The sequence below is a fragment of the Pollicipes pollicipes genome, unplaced genomic scaffold, assembly GCF_011947565.3.
Source record: "Pollicipes pollicipes isolate AB1234 unplaced genomic scaffold, Ppol_2.1 Scaffold_7261;HRSCAF=8764_pilon_pilon_pilon, whole genome shotgun sequence".
NCBI lineage: Eukaryota > Metazoa > Arthropoda > Thecostraca > Pollicipedomorpha > Pollicipedidae > Pollicipes > Pollicipes pollicipes.
Window position 1 is genome coordinate 6,466,926 of NW_023597054.1, and position 17,949 is coordinate 6,484,874.

Consider the following 17,949-nt stretch of genomic DNA (forward strand, 5'->3'; position numbering starts at 1 on the left):
GCTAACTGATCTGGCATGTGGTCATTCTCAGATAGCAGGTGCCTTATTTCAGCACAAGAAGAGGAAGCTGTCATGCTTGCAAAAAATACAATTATCTGAGCGTCGGCCATTCATGTACTTGGTGGATCTTTGGCTGCATGGGCTTCCCAAGAAGTTTGGTGCATGTCAGCACCAATATCAGGGGACAAAGAGTCCATGTTTCAAGGATTATGATATTGTATATCTAATTTCATAACATTTATTTTCATACTCCCTCATAGTTTCTACAGAACATGAATTCTAACTGCACAGCAATTTTTCCTGGCCTGAGTTGGGTCTAAAGAAGCACCATGTTCAGCCCGCAGAGTGAATATCCCTTAGCAGTCCAGCACAGTCAATGGAATTTTGTTGACAATCAATGAAAAATTATGCTTAATTTTTTACCAAATATCAAGAGAAATGTTTTCAGGGTAAGTTTGACTGAAATCACCCTTACAGCATCTTACTTTCTGGGGACATTGGCTCTCCATGCTCTGAATGGTTGACTGTTCATCTGACTCTGAGCTTCAGAGCAGTGTGCACCTTAGCAGTTTGACCACAAGGTATCACAAAATGCCACAGAATGACATGAGCTACCCGAAATGATCAATTTCTGCAATCACTCACTATATCTGAGCACTTAGATTATTTACAGTGAACCATGGCATGGTTTCAATATTAACATGTTTTTATCCATATTGTTGATGATGCTCCACAATACTCAGCTGCAGAAGACATGTGGCAAGCTGCCTCTCACCCCAACAGGTTGGCAAGTGCCACAGGGAACCAAGCCCCTCTGGCTTCCCAGATGTAAAGCTCAATCACAACAATGCCAGTGCCCATCTATCTGCATAGGTCATGTAGTTATGAACTTGGGTTAGAACTTGGTGACAAGATAAAGCTGCAATCCAGGGGAGGAGGTGAAGTCCCAGTCAGAGTATACATTGCTACCTCATGTTAAAAAAGAGCACTGTACATCAAGCACCATTTTTAAGGCAGAACATATTATAATTAATCATAAAACAGGTCATCTAATATAATACAGAGACGGCACTGGGGAGTCCAGCTGCATTCGAGAGCCTCGCTTAGTTACTAAAATCTGAAGATAGCATGAATCTACCCGTTTTAAGATTATTTATGATATGTTCCGCTTTGAACATGACAAATGATGTATCGATTTTTTGTTATGTTAGGTACCAATGTATATCTACACCAAAGTCCCCCAACAAATGCAATGGTAAAATCGTAGACATACTGATTGAGTGCGTTTGACTGACGCCAGTTAAAGCCGAATCTATGCCTGAAAATCTCTAATCCATCCAGTTATGAAGCTCAGACGGTTTGGCGTTACCGGCGCGCCTGAGAAGCGCACGCATCATCACCATCAATGCAATGGGAAAACAAAACCCATGCCAAAGACTACTGGAAAATTATGAGATACATGCTGACAACTTACGGATACATTTTGTCGGGCGATTTTACCGGCAACTGCCGAAAACCTGAGCACCCTGGAAGCCATCTTCGCCGCCGTCCGACAGTGAGAAATATGGTAGAGCAGCGTGCCGCTGGAGTAAAGTTGAGAAATTATATTTTAGCATCAATAGGTGATGGTTTTCACTTTTCACTATCAATTCTGGAAAACTTTAATTTGATTGTGCTTTTGGATGTAAGTTATTGAGCCACTAATGCTCTATTTTCATTAAAGGCAAAATTAGCATCTCTAGCACGACTTGGCAATGAGTCTACTAAATAAAGTAAATCTTTACATGCAATTAAAACGTCGAAACCAGAGACTGGGTTAACTCTAGATTTTACGGATAATTCCTCAGTTAAGTTAAGGTGAATATTGATATGATCAAGCAATATAAAGGCTTTCAATCATGTTTAAAAGCGTCTGATGCCAAATAAAGCCTTAAAAAAATAAGGAAAATGAAGGTCTGGAAAGCGTTTTGATATGGTATGGTGGGAAGGCCGAAATTCCATGGAATTAAAAAGGACAATTGCATGCCAGCTCAACTCGCCGAGTATATACCAGCCTCTCTTCTCTTGACTGGACATAGTCTTTCCCGTGTATTGATGACATTCTATACCTTTTGGACCCCTGCGCTAAACCATGCTCCTTGATTTTTTGGATCTTGGATCAACCTTGATTTTTGGAATCGTCGTGTAATTATACGTCACAAACCATCAAAAGAATAGTGGGGGCTTCATATGTTCCCGTCCAGTGCGCATGCTTTCATAGTTGGACGGACCGGAGTAGTGTGGTGCACCCGGCCGGTTGGTTCGCGCGATCCCCCTTCCCCCTCCCCCTCCCCCCCCCCCCCCCCCCTCCTGCCGGTCACCCAGCCCGGCCCACGCCGATGCTGCTGGCACCCTCTCGAGATGGTCCAGAGAAACGACTCGAGATGCATGAAATCATTTTAAACATGGCAGTGTCGCGGTCATCAGCTTTCTCCCGGCACCCCACGCCATCCATCGTCTCAGCTGTAACTCAGTAAGGGGTGTGAGCCTTGTCATTGCGTTGATCCGTTGAATCTGAAACATAAAGCGACGAATAAAAAGCTGCGGTCTGTCACTAAGGGCTTCATTGCAGGCCATCGTTCGCTTCTGGGTCTCGTATCAGTCGTTACAAGTCGTGCACAGAATGCTGAAAACAGGTCCGGAAGAAGGACTTTTAGGCCATGAATCTGCCACAGCCGGACTGGTCGACCGAACTGGACACAACTCGGTCAGGTCCATGTTGTCTGCTCCGATGGCTGGGCACGCCAGATATACAGGATCTGTCACAGAATCACGATCAGGGTCTGTTACAGTCAGGGCGCCCGCTCCGCCCGGGCTTTTCAGGAGTCAAGAGCCTCCGCAGCTGTCAGTTGAAAAGCTGGATCTTTGTCATGGCCGAGACAGCTGCCAAAGTCACTCCAAGACTCTGGGAGCAGTCAGATCACCAATGATGAATTGGATGACCTTATGACTGGCAGCGATGCTGACATCCAGATGCTCGTTGACAGTCACTGACTGCCTTTGGATTAACGCCAGTCAGCGCAGGCTAGCTGGCAGTTGGTTTGCATCAGCCTGCCATTACCGACTCTGGCCACGAAGAACTGCATCCCTATAGCCCAAATTTGCTGAGATTTGACTATGCCATTAAGTGTCTTTTTTCATAACCATCGCTCTTAAAAATCTGGTGGGTCTGTATAATAAGTGGGTCTAAATAATAAGAAGGCCATCGATTTCGCCTCACCATAAAGTTTACCATGATCATAAATGCTGCCGATGGAATCTAATATATGAACAAGTAAAACAGACATCACATCATTGCTAACAAACACAGGCATGGTTACCACGCGCTCGGGTGGGTGAGTCAAATTGCCCCCCCCCCCCTCCCTGAGGGCTTTTCCAGAATGGTTTCCGAAAGGCGCGGCGTAGCCGCACCAAATTTTGCACAGCTGTAGACAATTGATAACGGATTGTTAAGCACCAAAAATTCAGATATACCTGGTAAAGTCGCTGACCTGTGACGGATCAAAGTCAGGCCATGTTTTTAACGAAGTCAGTTGGTAGGGAATCGTTCAATCTGATGAACAACGGGGTGTTAGACGAAGCCATATATTTCTCAGATGCTTTTTTAGGTAACACCAATATTGAATGAGCAAATCATGTTGACCTAAGGTCAGGTACAAAGATTAGGCCAAGGTCGAAACGAACCTGTTTTTTGTTCTAGGGCTTGCAGCATACAATAGTTTCTGGTGCTCATTTCGAATTTATTGATAGCAGGAACCGCATTATACATCTTCCATGGACTTTTTAGAGGTAAGAATAGGTCATTGACCCAAAATGACCCAGGCGAACATTTTGTTTTTAGAAACACACTGCTTAGCGTAATCTTTGTCGCTTATCCAAATCCAAAACTCAGAGTGGTCTTGTATGATTTTGGTCACCATGACCTTTAAAAGGCTAAACAATGTCACTGACCTCAAATGAGTATGCTCATTTTTCCTTAGAAACGGTTATCTAGGTTCTGGGGGCACTTCGTAGATCAGCCTGGAAGTTACCTAATTTGACCTCATTTAACCCGGAGGTCATGACCTAGGAGCCTCAAGCTTTGACCTAAGTGAGTTCACGTACAGGTCAACACACCCTGTGAATTTGGCGTCTTAAGCTCTCTTAGTCCCCGAGATCTCAGGGGGTCAGATTGACCCCCCTCCTCCCCCCTCACCCGAGCGAATAGTATCTATCCGGGCACCCGGGCGCGTGTTAAAAGAATGTCTTCCTGGGGAAAAATTGTGTTCTGTAGGTAATATCAGACGGGGTCATCTAACATAAAAGGAGTTAGAAGGGATGGAGTTGGCGAATGCAAAATTAGGGGAACGACCTTCAGTGTCATACAGCATTGAACTCGAGGCAGACGACACAGAAACACGCTAAAACACTACATTGTTTCGGTTTTTAGTCTGAAGTCGCAAGGTAAGCTGATTAGTGTAGAACAAAACCTGAAGTCGATATTTATTTGCGAACAGTTGGGTTCTGGGAGACACCGTCGTTTTATTTTTGCCCTGGTCTTGTACAGTAGTGCAAGTACAGGTAGCGATGGGCATGTAGAATTTGGAAGTGGGAATGAGCTGGGTGGAAGCGAAACTCCAAAAGTTTTACGGAAAGCGAGTTTACCGCGCTGCAGGCAAGCGCGATTTCTTGCGCATCGTGCCGGATCACATTAAAGCTCCCTGTGGCTACAATGTACATACATCCCTGCGCAAGCATAATCAAACCTGGAATGCCTTCATTTGGGGTTACGTAACAAAATAAGGGGTTTGGCAGATTCTGGGAAGTACTCAAGTAATAGCCCTCGGAAAGCTCGTGCTCCATTTCCTTATCGAGTAGTTTACATACATTAATACGTGCATGAGAAAATGTCGAACAATCATGATTAGGGGTGGACACGGACAACTGAACAGGTGCGGAGCATGAAATGTATTATGCAATGAAAGACTTATCTGTGTTTTTAGTGTTGTTTATTTGTTTAGTTGTTTAGTTAAGTTAGGTAGTTTTGTAGTTAAGTTTGGTAGTTCAGGAATCTAGTTCAGTAGTTAAGTAGTTTGTTATCATGATTGTTTAGTACCCCCTCTCCTTGTGCCTTTGTACAGGTTCCATCATAGAAGATTCCACGTGAGGAAGAACGGGTCACTATAAATGATTTGATATAATCGAGCAAACTGGAAGCTTTTTGCAGCGACGAAATGGGTCAGTAAAGACCAGTTCTCTCTGTTGTGTAGGGAGGCGGGGTGAAATGAAACGGCAGTAAGAACAATAATGATGCGGCCCCCATGAGCGTTAAGCTGAGTAAATTGTTTGGAGGGCGACAACCTGTCCGCCACAAATATGTGTTTCTCAACGGATTAGGTGAGTTTTTTGGCCAACGGCAACTTATCTTTTTCAAGTGGTATTATTTACCAAATACTTCTTTATTTCAGCAGTATAGAAGTCATGGCCGTGAAGTCATGCCTAAGAGGGCCTGCTTTGAATGCTGTTTAACCTTTCCAGGAAAAGCATTGGGAAGACCTAAATTCGTATTGCCCTACAAAAAGTGTCACTTATACCAATGGTTAGTCCATCCCCTACATATTTGTGTAAATGGCCTGTACTTCTACGGAAGGCTGAGAAAACGAAAGTGTTGAGACACGTATAACGAAGAATACGTAAATATTCATACCAATCGTGTTAATGTGTAACGAGTAATACGTCAATATTCATAGCAATTGTGTTAAAGCATTCAAAAGCTTTAAAAAAAATGGCGGAATGGGACATAAGGTGCAGCCAGTCTGTCCCATGATGTCAATACCAGAAAATATGTCTCGATAAGGAAAGCAGCTGCGGTTGATTCTCTCCTTCAATAAGCGCCGAAATGATCTTTCAGAACCCGGGGTTGCTCTAGATGGATGATCCCATGCGAACCATGTCTCTTATTCTTACCCTTAAACAGATTCAGTGTGCAATCATTACGTAATAAAGTAGTCCCTGTGAAGACAATATCGCCTCGGAATTCGACATTTGACATTTTCTATGGCAGTCTTTTCCATTTAAAAAGTATACCAATAGTTGTGAATGAGCTTGTTTCATCACGTCTTATCATATTTAGTGTGCAGTTACATCCATGATTCACTTCAATGTCTTACTGGTCATGATGCTATATGGCCCGTAGGATAGCATGGTATATGGCATATAGTGTCTATGCGGCACTGACTTGGCACTGTGTCGCCTGGACCCAGAGCTGAACTGCGACCGTGACTGTGATAGCGCCTGTGGCCGTGCTCGTTACGATAAGCGTGACCCTGGCGATCCCAGGCGAGGAGGTGAGACACGTGATGCCTTTGATTCTTTCCCTCCCTTTCCAGTCAATCTGCGCGCAAATCCGTGGACGCCTCCGACCACGCCGTCCACCCCCGCGCTACCGAAGACTGCTTCTGCGGCATCAGCCTATACAAACAGCACCCCACCAGTGGGCCGAGAATGGGCCGGCCAGTGACCTGACAGGGTCGCACCCGGTCAACGTCGTGGGCCAATGTCTCCACATCAGTTTACGTACGGCGGAGTCGCCTAAACATATGTCGGGGGAGTCGGCTTAACAACGAAATGTTACCCGATCTACCCGCAAAAACATGCCAGAAAACAGATTTCTACCCATATTGGCCCACATTCTTCCCAAATTTAGGAAGGAAACCTGAGGCTCCCGCAGAAAAGGAAACTACACCCCTGTTCAACAGCCACGTGGTCTGATTATTAGAGTGTTGTAATAAGGTTATGAGTGGTGGTAAGATGTTGAAGAGGGGTACATAATCAAATGCGGACCTTGTCTCACAATCAGCAGTTCGACACGGGATCCACGGCTGAAAAGCTTCTGATTTACCGGATACGATCGGTCACAAAACTGACACTTTTGCGAACCAATTGATGACAAAATTGCGAAAACGCAAACAAATTTCGGTACACCAGACCATATGACAACTTACTATCCCAGTGAAACGAACCTAAAATCTTAGTATTGGTCTGTGCCCCTAAACACTTACAGCGTGAGCATGTATAGAACGCATGTCGAAACGTTGACGTTTCGCTATATGAGTAAACTGAGCCACAACATGCTGTCAAACATAAAAGCCTTAATCAGGATCGTTTTTAGCAGGTGCCAGGAATGTACTACAAAATAGACTACATCAGTGCTGGCGTCACAAATCAGTGGCGACACGGTGCTTTTCCCATGACCCGCAGACCAGTGTTTTTCACAAGCTTTTCAGCCAGGATTCACCTCACATACTCAACAGTATAGAACACCAAATAACTAGGCTCATTACTCGTTGCAAGGATCGTAGTTGGACACAGCATCTTGCGACGAACGGGATCAGTTTGCCACGCAGCGTTTTAAAGCGTCGTGCCATTTGGGACAGATGGAGTCGAACGCTCGCCACGCGGTGATGCGTTGAATATTTATATTAATTGGGAGACTAATTATAATCCGTTGGATATTAATAATAATTATGCGAGGATAGCGAAGGTCGTCTGCACGCCCAGCTGATTGTACGATGACGTCACAAAACTAAATGTGATATTGTTTTCGAGTGCTTGCAGAACCATATTATTGGTAAATATAAGGCTACAGGGATGCAGTTTTGCGAAATACGCAGGGTTAATGAATGGAGGGGGGGGGGGGGGGGAGGGCACGACAAATTATTGCGTCTGCTTCCAAAATGCACTCAAAACAGTTTTTCGACAGATTTGACGCACTTTCTTGTAAAAGTTCGGAGCAGCGGTGTAGTTTCTCGAGATTATTTTAGGGAGCCTAACCCTGAAAATTGTGGTTAATGAACAATAATGATTAAAATGATGCATACAAAATGTGAAACTACATCCATGGTTAGGAGGCACAGTCCTCTCCCCCTATCTGAATAGAAAACTACATCCCTCCGAGATGGTTATGTATGTGTGCCTTTATCTGAGAGTTTTATTAGTTAAGTCCCAACCATCATTTAGTGCCTGCTGGCCAACAAATGATACCCGAGTACAAATGAACTCCCGAAACAGAATCGTTTGATGGTTAAGCCGCATTGCATTAAATTTGTCTTTGTTTTGTGGTTTATTGCATGTAGTGTGATATTACAACGGTTTTTGAAGATTCAGCTCCAGGCGACAATTTAGACGATTCCAAGTTTCGCCGGTGACAGAAAAGACGCTTTTTTGCCCCTGACGGAATTCACTCCGCGTTTTACACCCAACAGCATTGAGTTTTTTAATGCAACAATATTAGGTGACGTACCGATGTCGTAGATTTCCAAAACTCGGACAATGATGGAAAACTTTAGCGCAGTGCTTTTAGCCGTCAGCGGTTGTCATGACAACGGAAACGAGACAAAAAACAACTCCGTGTCTCTTTTTGACGAAGCGCCCTGTCGTTGGCTGCGGCATTCGGCTGTTGCCGGCCAGATGATGTTTTATCGATATCGCCATCGTGACGCTTGCAGCGCCCTCAGTGGAGGGGTCCTGTGCGCCCTGTTTAGCTGGTAAAATCAAAGTCCCCGACCAGACACAGCCCAGAACGTGAGGTGCGATCAGTCATGAATAATTTGTACGTTGGTGAGGATCCAGTCGTTATCAGCCACGCTTTGCTATCTGCCGTTGTGTTGGAACAAAGCCCAAAGGGCGAAGCTGAAACAATTGTTGAACGCGAGCCTGTTCGATTCAACGACGTCAAGGAACTTTCACTCAGCTACAAAAGTAAGTGACTGTGGTAATTCTCTTACAGCACTTCCCATCGCTGAATGTGCTGGACCACACCCGTCCCAAGCAGTTGTATGTCGCGGAGACCTATATAATGCATACGGACCATGTGATTTCTTTGCTGCCAACACTACATATTTTAGGAAATTTCACTTGTATCCCGCGTAATCATTATGCTTGTGTCGAAATGACTTGTCGATAGCATTCACTTGAGAGTGGATGAACCGCTGCATTATGCTATTTCTACGAGTGGAGAATGTTGAGAAACGTTGGCGTGACAGCTGGAACGAACATGTAATGGGGCTATGAGACGTTCGTAAACAGCTCAACACTTGACAGCGTTTGCACTTAACACCGACCACGCTACTTCTGTTGTCATGATGAACCACAGTTCTCATATGGAAGCTGTCACTGCTTCTGCCCTATCCATCACAAATATCTGTTCTAGCGCAGGATGATTATGTCTGTTTACCACTGGGCTCAAAACGTGACCAGCAAACTTTTTAAATTTTTGCTCAATGTAACATAAATGGTGAAACGTTATCGGCACATTTCCGTGTTTCAGCAAAGTTACGTGTTTCTCAGGGATCCTTCGAATCGATAACATGTGGGAGTTCACGGCTTTGACTAAGCTGCAACTCGACAACAACATTATTGAAAGCATACAAAATCTCTTCTACATGCCCAACCTCAAATGGCTTGACCTGTCCTTCAACAGGATTGAGAAAATAGAAAACCTGGATCAGCTAGTCAAGTAAGTCTTTTTCGACTAACATACCCAACCCTAATGCGGGTCAAAAGAACTCAGTAAACGAGTCCTGCCGCACCATGTGGGTATTGCAGCATCCGTTATATCAGGGGCATAGTTTTGCAAATATGTTAGCGAGCTGAGTAGGGCAGAAACTAAAACTACCATCTAAATACACCAACAACGGGCTTTTCCCCGAATTTGTCTCATCTCCTTTCAAAGTCGGGGACTGCAGCAGTCAAACTGAATAGGAAATAACGCTCGTATTGAAATGGCATAGTTTTAGATACACGTTCAGGGCAGGTAAAGCGGACAGCAAATGCAAAAGTTTGGCAGTGCTGGTTATCAGCCAACTATCCTTCCTATCCAAAAACCTGTGCTGGTTTTACTTCTGAAGAAACTGCGATCGATTTCGTGCGATCAACGACGGAAATACATTCGGGTATGAGTGAATTATTATATTTTACTGCGTTACGCCTAAGCCAGATGTAAACACAGATTTAGTCCTTTGCAGGTGCTGTTAAAATGAGTGTTCTACATTTGTATGCTGGTTTTGAACTAAGCTAGCCACCTTGAAGATCATTGGTACAGTTCTCAGCCCAGCCATTCTTAAGACATAAAACCATTTATTTTCTGGGCTAAACGTCCGCGAAAATTTGCAGACTGCTTCGTGCAAACTATTTCAAGCATACCCAGGCGTCCATGACACCATAATTGAGTCATTTATGTTCTGTCCTCTACTGGCCATGCAGCGTTCGAGGAAAAATGAATCCCGAGTCGCTCATACTTGGTGTCTGTATGGACGACATCAAGACAGAATGGCCGTCGATTGGCCCTCAATTAATGTGGTGCAGGGTACATAACGTAATCAAAAAATTACGCATCGAGAAGCATATTTACTAAACAGAGATATTGTGTTTTTAGAGAAGTCTCTTCCACCTAAAAATGTACCAATAGTAGTAAGTGAGCTCGTCTCATCATATCTGATACTTCCTTCAATATCTTCAAATTTAAAGCATTTTCTTTAAATCTGAATGCTTTGAAAGGACCTTGTTACGCTGACTCCCTATTGAAATGTGTTTGTTTCTTGATATAGCCCAGACGGGCCCATGCAACAATCGCCTCCATCCCTTTGACTTGTGTCGAGAGTCTTTTTTGTCCCTTGTCTTTTTAGCTTTGCTTTATTTTGTTTAGTTTTCGAGATACTGGGGGTGGAGGCCCTGAAATCTCTCCAGCGTGTGGGCAAAGGTGAAAAACATCCCCGTAAGGCAAGGGTTAGCCAAAGCCACAAAACAAGTGTCTTGAGCCCAGGTCGCCTAGTTGTTTAGCACGTTTGGTCGGGCAATTGAGCGTATGTAAGTCAATGACGTCTCATTGGTTTGTGCCCAGCTAATCCAGCACAAATCTGTCCTTTTCAGTCTGGAGGATTTGAGTTTGTTCAGCAACAATATTTCTGTGCTGGAAAATATGGACAAACAACAAAAGCTGCAGGTTCTCTCCATCGGAAACAACTGCATCGAGAAGCTGGACAATGTCAGTTGCCGAACCATAAGCTATAGCATGCCTCACTGATCTCGTCCGTTGTGTGGGGCCAGCGGCAGCGAATGGCAATAACACAATGCATTGCGCACAAAAGGGACGGAATTTGCAAGACACATGTGTGACTAGCACTTCGTTTTTTCATGTCAATAGTATATTGGCACAATTGGCATAGCACTCGGTTTAACAGGCACCGACAATTTTATCTTTGAGGCTTGACACCGCCAACCGTGAATAGGAGCGTGAAGGGATAGCAAAACATGTGTCAACATACATGGTGAACCTTACTTAACCCTTCTCACACATGCCATGACCTCGACTGCTGTACTGTATTTGGAGTTACTTGCTTCAGGTGCTGTATCTGCGCGCCCTGGAGTCGCTAGGATCGCTTGGCTTGGCGGGAAACCCGTGTGCTGAAGATCCCGAGTACAAGACGTACGTTGGCGCGTTCCTGCGCAATTTGACCTACCTGGACTATCGTCTTGTGCGGGAAGAGTGGAGAGCAGAGGGCCTGAAAAAACACAGGTATTTCGCTTCTTCATAGTAGTTCTCAGTGTTGCTTCTTTATTAAAGATACTTGCCAATACAGGGTTTTAGCTGCATATGTAGAATTTCATGATGCTATGCTGATTCACCTCATCTCTCTTTTTGCCTAGTTCCTTTTTATGCTCTAGCAAGCTGAATTATTAGCCTGAGCATGGACTAGATGTGGTACGGCAGGCCACAGCCTTGATACCGGAGGCAAAATACCATAGTAACAAAATTTGAGTCGTTCAAAATGTTTTCGAGTTGAAAACGGTTTTTAGGATGAAAGGTTACTCCTACTTGTGCGAACAATAAAGCGAGGAAATTCCTTGGCCCATTTCCAAGACCCATTTCTTGCACCGTACCATAGCCTTATTTGGTGAACGCTGCGAATCCAAGCCTGTAGCGTTCATTATGTGCATGAAGTGCTTGCATTGGGTGGCACTTGTATAAAATGCTTGTTTTGAAATGTCTTAGGTGACTATGATATTTCAGTGCTCGCAACCCAGGTTGTCATTGTGACAACATTATTGTGACAACTGCAATGACCGGCATGTTTTCATCGCATCTAATCGCAGCTCTGGTGTTGATGTCTCGCTCACAAGGTGTCTTCATCTTTTGTTAAGTTACATCATAGAAGAAATGGAGCTGTTGGAGCACCGTGACGAATTTGAAAAGGAGAAGAAAGAAAAGCAAAGCGAACAAGAGGAGCGTTTTAGAGAGGCCTTCGTGGAAGGTAAGCATCATGATTGCTTTCAACTTCCATTAAGCCATCGGCAGTGGAGAGTGGGTATCACAGTCCCGTGTCAAAGGTCCAGCAGATCAAAACGTGCAGGGGCAAAGCTTATAACTCACACCAGTTAATAGCATTATGGCTTAACTGGTACGCTGTCGCTGCGCGAGCAAAACGATGCTTTGCCAATTGTGTTGCCCGTCTCCCACCGGCCTCCGTTCTCGGCCTTGCGAGATGTAGTAGCCCGTTCTGCCGAGTGGGTCGCCCACGTGCGTCGCGGTTTAACAAAAACAGGTCCCTCAGCACACCAGGCCCACTATGCAGCATCACCGTATGAGTCAGAGTAGTCACTTGAAGTTCTGCCATTCGTCAAAATGTTTCGCGCATGTCAGGCACACCGTCAAATCTATGTCGGCCAAAAATGGCTGACAGCAAGGTGTAAAATCTTGTGTTTTGGAATGCATCGAAGTATTTCTGTGTGCCGTTGTCATTACCAGTGAGGTAGTATCTGACGCGCCTGAGCACCATCGCCATCACTAGAGTTTTGATGGCAGTGGAAGAGTTTTGATGGCATTTGGAAGGCAGTGTCGCGCTTGGGACAGACCTGTCAGCACGCCCGTGGACCAGCGGCTTTGATTGAACACGTGTGAATCCCAGGACAGGGTGCGGTCAAATACGAAACCTAGGCTCCCCACCCACTCATATGGTCGCAGCGTAGCGCCACGAAAATTTACAATGAAGCCGGAACGGAGCGGAAATTTGGACGACTGTCGAAAGTGATAGGCTGTGTTTTCGTTGCGTTCGCTGCAATGGCATGCGAGCGAAACCAGCAGCTAAGTGCCGTAAGCGACGCTTCTGTGTGGGAGATCTTAGGTAATGTCGAGTGAAATGGGATCAAAATACTTGCCTAGTCATGGATCAACGGCACTAACCACTGTGGTGAATAAGCACAGGCTTGTTTGGCGGGCGTAGGACGATTGCTAGGTGTAATCGTCGACACAATACTTCAGATATGGGTTAAACCTCAGATGTTAATGCCATGCTCATGTCGGTGAATCCATACGAATGCGGAATCATAGACTCCCTTTTCATTCACACACACACAGCAATTATCTCCCATTAACCGACATATTTACTCTAACACTGTACACCGCAGCTTTCCTGTGCACTACATTGGCAGGTTTGAGTGGTGGCCAGTTGTTCGACCAGCTGTTTGAGGACGACAAGGACGGCGAGCATCTCTCCAATCTACAGGGCGCGGACGAGATAAGAGAAACGTATCCTTACCTGAAATATCGGCTGCGCATTCGTGACTACGCCAACGTGTGCTTACTCGCAAAGTACTGAGGCTTGGCGCAGCTGTATTTCAGCCTGCGCGTCTCCGTGCTGTAAAATAGGAAAATAATGCTAGCAACTAGGGAGCGAGATAAAGAGTGACATGAAACAAGAGGAGAGAGGGAGAGGTAGATAGGATGGAAAAGAGTGCGCCTAGTATTATGTAATTCCTTTCACTCATGCTGGCATACAGACTTCGTGGACAGGTTGTTCCTGTGTGTAAGCAGATATTCGATGTCGGCATAGAGAAGGAGAAGCAGCGGGCGGAGGAGATCAGTCAGTTGGTTAAGTGTCTTTACGAGGCCCGACGAGCGGACCAAGACAAAGCGGTCAGGTCAGTCACTGTCAGACCAAGACAAAGCGGTCAGGTCAGGCAACAGGCCATCGGCAGTCGGATTTGCCAACCAATGCATTCGCACTCTGTTCCTACACCTTTGCACTGCTCTTTAGTGCTTGCGGTGTTTTGCATTACCCGCGATGCATAGAAAGGAGGTCATTACTCGCTTACAAGACATGCTACCCCGGTATGGAAACGAGTATTTACGTTTCGGTACAGGAACATGATGCGTGTAAGGTTTTTCCGACAGGAGCTAGAAGATTAAACGATAATTTAAAACACATTTCAGCATAAGCATATATTGGAAAATATCCATATCTCTATCATCTTCATATCCATCATCCATGGATATTGATAAATATGGCACAAATTCGATGCAGGACCACAGATCCCGATGTCATTCCTTCCCCCCCCCCCCTCCCCAAAAAAAGATGCTGTCCAGGAAGCCACTTTACCAGGCGAACCCTTTCGTCCAAGAGGTTCCATGAAAAATCTGCCCCTCAATTCAAAATCCGCATCACCACCCGTGCCACGAGGCTTTTTTCGGCGATGTTATTGAGCAAACGATGGTTATGTCGACAGTAATCGACGGCTCAAGCCATGCCTAAGATCGCGAACGTGACCATAACCACGAGTTGATCATATTCTCAGCTAGATGATCACTCATGGTAATAAGCGAGGCTTGAAACGCCATTCACTGTCCATGTAAAACATATTTGTTCCATGGCATTGTTTAAAGGATGTGTTTGACATTTATACAGGGTTTTGAACTGTAATAGCCATCTCGGAGACATTTCGGTGCTGTTCGTAATCCTAGCCCCCTTAAGACCTAAGCCTCTCTAGTTTCTGAACTTTACGCCCGCGAAAATAGGAAAAGGTATATCGGGAAGAGTGTTTCAAAGTCACCTTGGCATTCATGGCGTCATAATAACGTCATTCACATCCTGCCATTTCATGAGCCATGCGATGATTAAGGCCAGCAAAAACATGTAACTGTCGAGGCGTTCATATCTGGCGTTCGTGAGCGTGATTTTCAGATATAATGGCGTTAATTAGTTATCAATCAATGCTGTGCAGGGTACGATGACGTGATCAAGCCATGACGCTTTGAGCGGCATAGTTAATGAACGAACAATTTTGTTATCTAAAGCGGTCTTTTCCAGTTAAAAAGTATACCAATAGTTATAAGTGGGCTTGTTTCATCATATGTAATGCTTGCCTCAACATCTTCAAATGTGAAACACTTCGTTTAACCAATGCCTCCTGGTATAATGAAGGTTAAAAAACCCGCCATAAGGCTTCTGAATACATAATCATAGGTGTGTAGGGAGTGCACACATCACCATTTGTTTCAGACTTATGGACGAGTTTCTAGCGGAGAAGGATGCATTACTGGGCGACATTGCCAACGCCATAGATTTTGCGGAAGAGACTGGCATCAACGACGAGACGGAGGAGTCCATTGACAAGGCGATCCAGATATACAGCGAGCACTGCCAGAAGCTCTGGAGCCAGCTGATGGGCAGCGAGGTGGTGCTCAACGACGGGCTGGAGGTGGGCGTCTGCGCACTGAGTTCCGTTTGAGCGCGGCGGGGACTGGCGGCCGCTGCCTCCTCTAGAGTACAGTCTCTTTTAAGCAGCTAGCACTGTTGCTCGCATTGAAATCTGATACATGATTTCGAAGGCGGTTGCTACATACGGTTTAACGTACCATGCATCAGTTAAACGGGAACAGTGCAGACTCAAACTCCTGACACAGTTTCCTGAATAAGAGACCGGTGATGCACGGGTGAAAGACATACCAGCGTGCTTCTTTTTTACCGCCTGCCGAGATAAATTCGTCACATTTACCAACACCCTGACAGTGAAAGCCAGAATTCAAAGACGACTCAAAATGATTAGACTCGAGAACATGATAAATGTGAGCAGTAATCAATAATCGAATCACCCGTTAGGTAGCAAATGTCATTCGCATTCTTCGACACCTGCGCGCTGGTTTGCTATCTAGGATATCTGGGAAAGTGTAGCAATTGTCATCGTGACCCCCGACAGCAGCCTCGGCCAGCACACTCTGCCTTGATTTTCATACCACCCGAACCCGATCGAGTCTGTTTCTCCACAGGAGGTGATTCAGGAGTTCGGCAGGAACTTGACGGACATGGTGTCCAGCATGCTGGAGGCGACACAGGTACTGTTCGCGCAGCTGCGTGACCTCGAGGCCGGTTTCACGGAGCAGATCACAGAGCTGGCGCTGCACGTGCTCGAAAAGGTCATCAGAAACGACGAGGACGTCGAGCTGCCGCTGGAGACAGCTGAGGTGCGCAGGTGGCTGCGGGAAGCGTGGCCACGCCACGGACGCAATGCAATTGGAATGGAATGTCATCAGCTGTCGCCTCTAGATTGGCTTGCCCAGCGGGCATCTCATCGTCACGTGCGCTTTGAATTGCATGACAAGATTGTACCGCGTAGCCGGCTACGCAGAATTTAATTCATGCTGCGCGTCAAGAGGCCCAGTTTCATCAAGTTAAAGGTTATCCCCTTAGAACTGTCATCCATCCATCTACCAGCTGGCCTTGACATCTGTGGGATTAAGCCTCAACCACGATGGCGTAGAGAGACCAGCAGCATGGCTCCGCAGAATTCTGCCAGACCAGCTGTTTACTGTAAAGATGCAGTAAAAGCTGCAAAAAGTCGTGGAGCTCTTAGTTAAGAATGTTTGGAAAAACTCATTGTCAAGGGTGTCAGGAAATGGCACCAGTCATTCTTCGAAGGGAATTTGAAATCGATGTAACCGGCATCTGGTACCTCTCCCATATTCTTAGTGATAATGAGCTGAGACAGTTATGCACCACTGCTAACTGCGCTCTGATAATACTTTAAAATCCTACATGATATCTTCAGTACCCATGTAAATGCAATTTTCCGTTGGTGTCTTTAGTTTTCAGTTGTGCTCGTCGTCTCAACACAGTTCGTCATTCGCAGCTGTTCACGGACAAGGAGGTGGTGATGTCACTGGTGGCCGGCTCTCACGACGCGCACATGCAGGCGATCGACGGCAGGGAGGACACCATGACCTCTCGGCTCAAGACCTGGCTACAGTCAACCATCGCCAACATGCTCAAGTAGGCTGGGTCCGGTCCTACATATATAAGCCGTGTGCTGGTGTTGAACATCGTCAAAGGCAGTTTTTAATATATTTAAGCTTGTGAATAACTCATGGTGACATAATCAACGGCGATAACGTAGTGTTTGCGGCATAAAAGTCATCGTTCAGTCTTAAGGTTTGTTCAAATACGTTATTCTCGCAATTAACGAACAACGGCCATTGTTCGCCATCCAGCCGCTAACAATGCTGTCAACACTGCTGTCAGTGAGGACAACAGATATACCTGACCCAAGTGTGTAGTGAGAAACCCCTCCCCGAATCTCGATGCCTTTAACGCCACTGAGCCCAGTAATTTCGAGTTTAATATTCTGATAGCTGACTCTAACTTTTTGTTTCCACCTTCATGTGCACCTATACGTGATGTTTGTACTTGCGGTGCTGCTGGCTTGCTGTCACTCGCGTAGTGCTATCTCGAAGCGGGATGGCATGAAACGAAGGCTGCCGTCCACCCGTAGGGAGGAAGAGGAACGTAACAGATCGAGGGTCATCGAGATCAACCATTTCTTGGACAAGCAACGTGACGAGCTAGATGACTTCGATGTGCCACGCGTCCAGGTACTCGAAGACGACATCTAGCTGTAGCCGATGCTGTGTGTCCAGCCGTGCATGCTCAGCGAGACCGTACGTGTGATTTCGGCAACAAAATGGTGAATTACTGACCAGGAAATACATGGAGCAAATAGTGAGGCATGCAAACGTTTGCGCCAGTGAGGTGTCCCGCGCGATATGAAACGAACGGAGCGATAGCAGACGGGGATCTTATCAATGCTCACTATGTGAGTGAT

At 45.7% G+C, this 17,949-nt stretch overlaps 2 protein-coding genes across 5 annotated transcripts in view; one reads left to right on the forward strand and one right to left on the reverse strand.

Annotated features, from left to right (window-relative positions):
* Window positions 1-1,583, reverse strand: part of LOC119112767 (mitochondrial-processing peptidase subunit beta-like) — a 3,033-nt gene extending 1,450 nt beyond the window's left edge. The window contains exon 1 of the mRNA XM_037237048.1: window positions 1,475-1,583. Coding sequence (XP_037092943.1) covers window positions 1,475-1,537 — 63 coding nt within the window. The 5' untranslated portion in view covers window positions 1,538-1,583. The remainder of the gene's footprint in view (window positions 1-1,474) is intronic.
* Window positions 1,584-8,469: 6,886 nt separating this feature from the next.
* LOC119111946 (dynein regulatory complex subunit 3) lies at window positions 8,470-17,851 on the forward strand. 4 transcript variants are annotated; one of them, XM_037235836.1, is made up of 11 exons: window positions 8,470-8,778; window positions 9,367-9,535; window positions 10,948-11,062; window positions 11,421-11,593; window positions 12,220-12,329; window positions 13,507-13,603; window positions 13,855-13,995; window positions 15,354-15,552; window positions 16,121-16,315; window positions 16,981-17,120; window positions 17,602-17,851. In XM_037235836.1, the coding sequence occupies exons 1-11, from the start codon at window positions 8,619-8,621 to the stop codon at window positions 17,738-17,740; spliced, it is 1,638 nt and encodes a 545-aa protein (XP_037091731.1). In that variant the 5' UTR covers window positions 8,470-8,618; the 3' UTR covers window positions 17,741-17,851. The 4 variants fall into 4 exon arrangements, with proteins under 4 accessions (XP_037091731.1, XP_037091732.1, XP_037091733.1 ...); XM_037235837.1 differs by having other exon boundaries at window positions 17,620-17,851; XM_037235838.1 differs by lacking the exon at window positions 13,855-13,995.
* Window positions 17,852-17,949: the final 98 nt, after the last annotated feature.

What these genes read in the sequence shown, in the direction of transcription:
- LOC119111946 (XM_037235836.1), top strand. Translation starts at nt 8,619, where the DNA reads ATGAATAATTTGTACGTTGGTGAGGATCCAGTCGTTATCAGCCACGCT. An exon ending in GAGGGCCTGAAAAAACACAG is followed by an intron (nt 11,594 to 12,219) that starts GTATTTCGCTTC and finishes TCTTTTGTTAAG; the next exon opens with TTACATCATAGAAGAAATGG. An exon ending in TGCTCAACGACGGGCTGGAG is followed by an intron (nt 15,553 to 16,120) that starts GTGGGCGTCTGC and finishes GTTTCTCCACAG; the next exon opens with GAGGTGATTCAGGAGTTCGG.